This window comes from Austrofundulus limnaeus, unplaced genomic scaffold (genome assembly GCF_001266775.1).
Source record: "Austrofundulus limnaeus strain Quisiro unplaced genomic scaffold, Austrofundulus_limnaeus-1.0 Scaffold179, whole genome shotgun sequence".
In the NCBI taxonomy this organism is placed as follows: domain Eukaryota; kingdom Metazoa; phylum Chordata; class Actinopteri; order Cyprinodontiformes; family Rivulidae; genus Austrofundulus; species Austrofundulus limnaeus.
The window spans coordinates 413,055-416,231 of NW_013952581.1; the positions used below are offsets into that span (position 1 = coordinate 413,055).

General features: G+C 39.2%; 1 protein-coding gene across 5 annotated transcripts in view; it reads right to left on the reverse strand.

Moving 5' to 3' along the window:
- The window catches only part of adgrg6 (adhesion G protein-coupled receptor G6), a 75,651-nt gene that overhangs the window by 46,842 nt on the left and 25,632 nt on the right, over window positions 1-3,177 (reverse strand). For 4 of the 5 annotated variants that reach the window (XM_014017920.1, XM_014017923.1, XM_014017921.1 and 1 more), the window contains exon 3: window positions 670-1,017. The exons of the other annotated variant lie outside the window; for it this stretch is intronic. In XM_014017920.1, the coding sequence (XP_013873374.1) occupies window positions 670-1,017 (348 nt within the window). The remainder of the gene's footprint in view (window positions 1-669; window positions 1,018-3,177) is intronic. 5 annotated transcript variants of the gene reach the window in all.

Sequence of the window (3,177 nt, forward strand, 5' to 3'; positions counted from 1 at the left end):
TTGTATGGTAAATGTACAGTAAACATCTGTACAGTAAATGTTTGTATGGTAAATGTACAGTAAACATCTGTACAGTAAATGTTTGTATGGTAAATGTACAGTAAACATCTGTACAGTAAACATCTGTATGGTAAATGTACAGTAAACATCTGTACAGTGAATGTCTGTATAGTAAATATCTGTACAGTAAATATTTGTATGGTAAATGTACAGTAAACATCTGTACAGTAAATATTTGTATGGTAAATGTACAGTAAATATCTGTACAGTAAATGTTTGTATGGTAAATGTACAGTAAATTTATGTACAGTAAACATCTGTATGGTAAATGTACAGTAAACATCTGTACAGTGAATGTCTGTACAGGAGTTCTGGAACACTAAGTCAGGATTAAACTAAAGGTTTTTGGATGCTACATCAGACTTTGTGACAAACTACATAAAGAAGGTAATTGGTGATCAGCTGATCAAGCAGCGCTTCGTCACTTAGATTTTTCCTGAATGTTACCCAACACCACAGGAACTACTTTTACCTGAGCAGGTATTGAAGGCAACTATCCAAACCAACACTTAAGGCATGACTAACAGTCAGGATCTTTTTAGCCTGATAACCATGAAAAAGACTGGATTAGTTTGGAGGACCAGAACCATGTTGGAGACCTGAACGTACCGTGCTGATAGCTAACACTGAACCCCTTCTTCTGAATGCTGAAGTCGGAGGTGAAGGACAGCTCCATCACGTTCCCGCTGGAGTTCAGCGTCATCCCGTTGGCCGTCAAACCACAAAACCTGGTTTCTGTGTTACCGGCGTTCACCATCACCCAGTCATATTTACAGCCCGGCGCCTCCTCCAACTCGAAGTCCAAGAACGAAAGCTGGACGATGAAGCCGGTGGGAGCCTGCATGGTCCACCTACAGGACTGGGAGTTGGGGTATTTCTGGGGGTAGCAGGGCGACTTGAACCTCCCCTGGGCCTCCTTTAGCACCACGTTACAGTTTATGGAGGTGCAGCCCAGTACTGAAGGTGACAGCAGGATAAAAATCAGTCAGCCTCCAGAAACTTCACTAAGAAGACGAGGACAGACGAGGGAGGGGACAAATGAGGACAAACAGAACGGTCCACAGAATGGTACGAAGACAAGACCAGAGGAAAGACCAGATAGAACAGCTGCTTCCATCGAGTCGCAGAGTTAAAGATAAACAACCTTTTGAAGAAGGTTAAAAGATTCAGACTAAGATCCTCTTTAAGACCAGAGCAAAAAGACAAGGAGGACAGTCCAGACCTTAGCTGGGTCGTTAGGAAAAAGATGGAAAACGTTAGACATCGTGCGGTTAAAGAGAAGTTCAGCAGCTTTAAGAGAGTCAATCCATCAATCCATCAACCAATAAGAGAGGACTGGTCGGTTGGGTCACCCGGTGAATCTGCAGTTTCATGACCGATCACCAATCTTTAAGAAGTCTGACCTGCTGATTCAGATTTTGTCCAATAACACACCTTCAGTTCAAATCTTATATTATAAAAACACTAATCAACACCCTTAAAACAATACAAACTTGTTCTAACTGGACATGAGGTAGTGGCTGATTTTCAAACCTTTGTGGAGGTAGATAAGATCAGCTTCTCATCTACCGTTTTTATTCGTGTATAATACGATCTCATGTATAATATGACCCCCCTTTTATTTTTAGCTTAAATAGCATAACAAATTTAATCCTCAAACTACCTCCAATTTCATACAGACTTCAAGATTTTTCAGCCTTTGCAGTCTTTATATATATGAGTAAAATGATCATTGGACTGTTCATTTTATTTTAACAACATTTGACATATGTACTAAAAGGTACTTTGACAACAAATATATATCAGCTGTAGCAGCATTATATGAATTCTGACATTTTACACATAGTCCACCAGGAGGCTCCAACACAAAAGTCAGAGACTTCACATGAGATTTGGGCCATCTTCTGGGGCAAAAGCAGATTACTTCCTACTCGCAAGCGCCCCCTCTGGAGGGGAAACTTTTTTCAGGGATACAAACCTTTTCAGAACACCGGTAGACGGCAGCCATTACAGACAAACATGTTTATTGTTGTTCGAGGAGCGGCCCGGTCACACACTGATGTCATTAGTTCGTTATCATTACTAAGATGCAGGACTGCTTTCCCCCCCTTTTTTCACATCATGTCGCCTGCTTGGATCTGTTACTATCTCGCTCTGAAGCACGGAGGAGTGTCAGAGGTGAGCTCGCTTCAACTGCTTTTTACGATGCAGTCTCATTTCCGGACTCAGGCATTTTGCCGATATTTCATTTAAAATACATAAGTAAAACATTTATCGGAGCACAATACTACCCCCCAACTTTATGGATGATTTTAGGGATTAAATTTTATGTATTATACTTGAATAAATATGGTAAGTGTTAGACGATTGCCCATCTCCCAAAATGAAGGAAATCTGGGCTGATTTATCAGTGCACCCCTAGTTTAAACAAAGATCAGGACTGTTTTTGTTTTGCTTTTATCAAAAACCAAACCTTGGAGCCACAAAACATAGAACAGCTTTAAATACAGTCATTATATCAACTTATAATAAACAAAAACACATTTGTTAGGGGTGTAAATCAGCAGCTTTATCATGATATGATATTAAATGGATTTATTTGGATGACAATACATTTCTCTAAATCAAAGTCTGTTAAACGGTTTGGTTTAATTCACAAGTCTGAGATCAATATCTAGCTCATTTATGATAGAAATACACATCGAGCATACGATGACAATATGGATTAATATTTTCATTTAGATTTGATGTAACTGAATTTTTAAATGTAATCAATATATCGATGTGGATCGACGAACTGTTACACTTCTCATTTTAAGGAAGTAAACTTCGGGGTTTATAAATGTTTTCCATTTTTAAATTCCACATTTTTCAGGACTTAAAGGGGCAATATCATGTAAAATTAACTTTTTTGAGTTTTATATCATGTTATAATGTTATACTCTCATAAAAAACATGCCCAAAGCCTTGCTCTGACTCATTCATGCATGTTTGAGAAATCCTGCTGCGTTTTTAGGAAGTCATGCTGAGGAGCAAAACGACAGGTGGGGACCAGAAACACCTTTTGGGACTAGAAACGCTCCTGGGACGTGTCTTTAAGCTGAACTTCCTTATGGC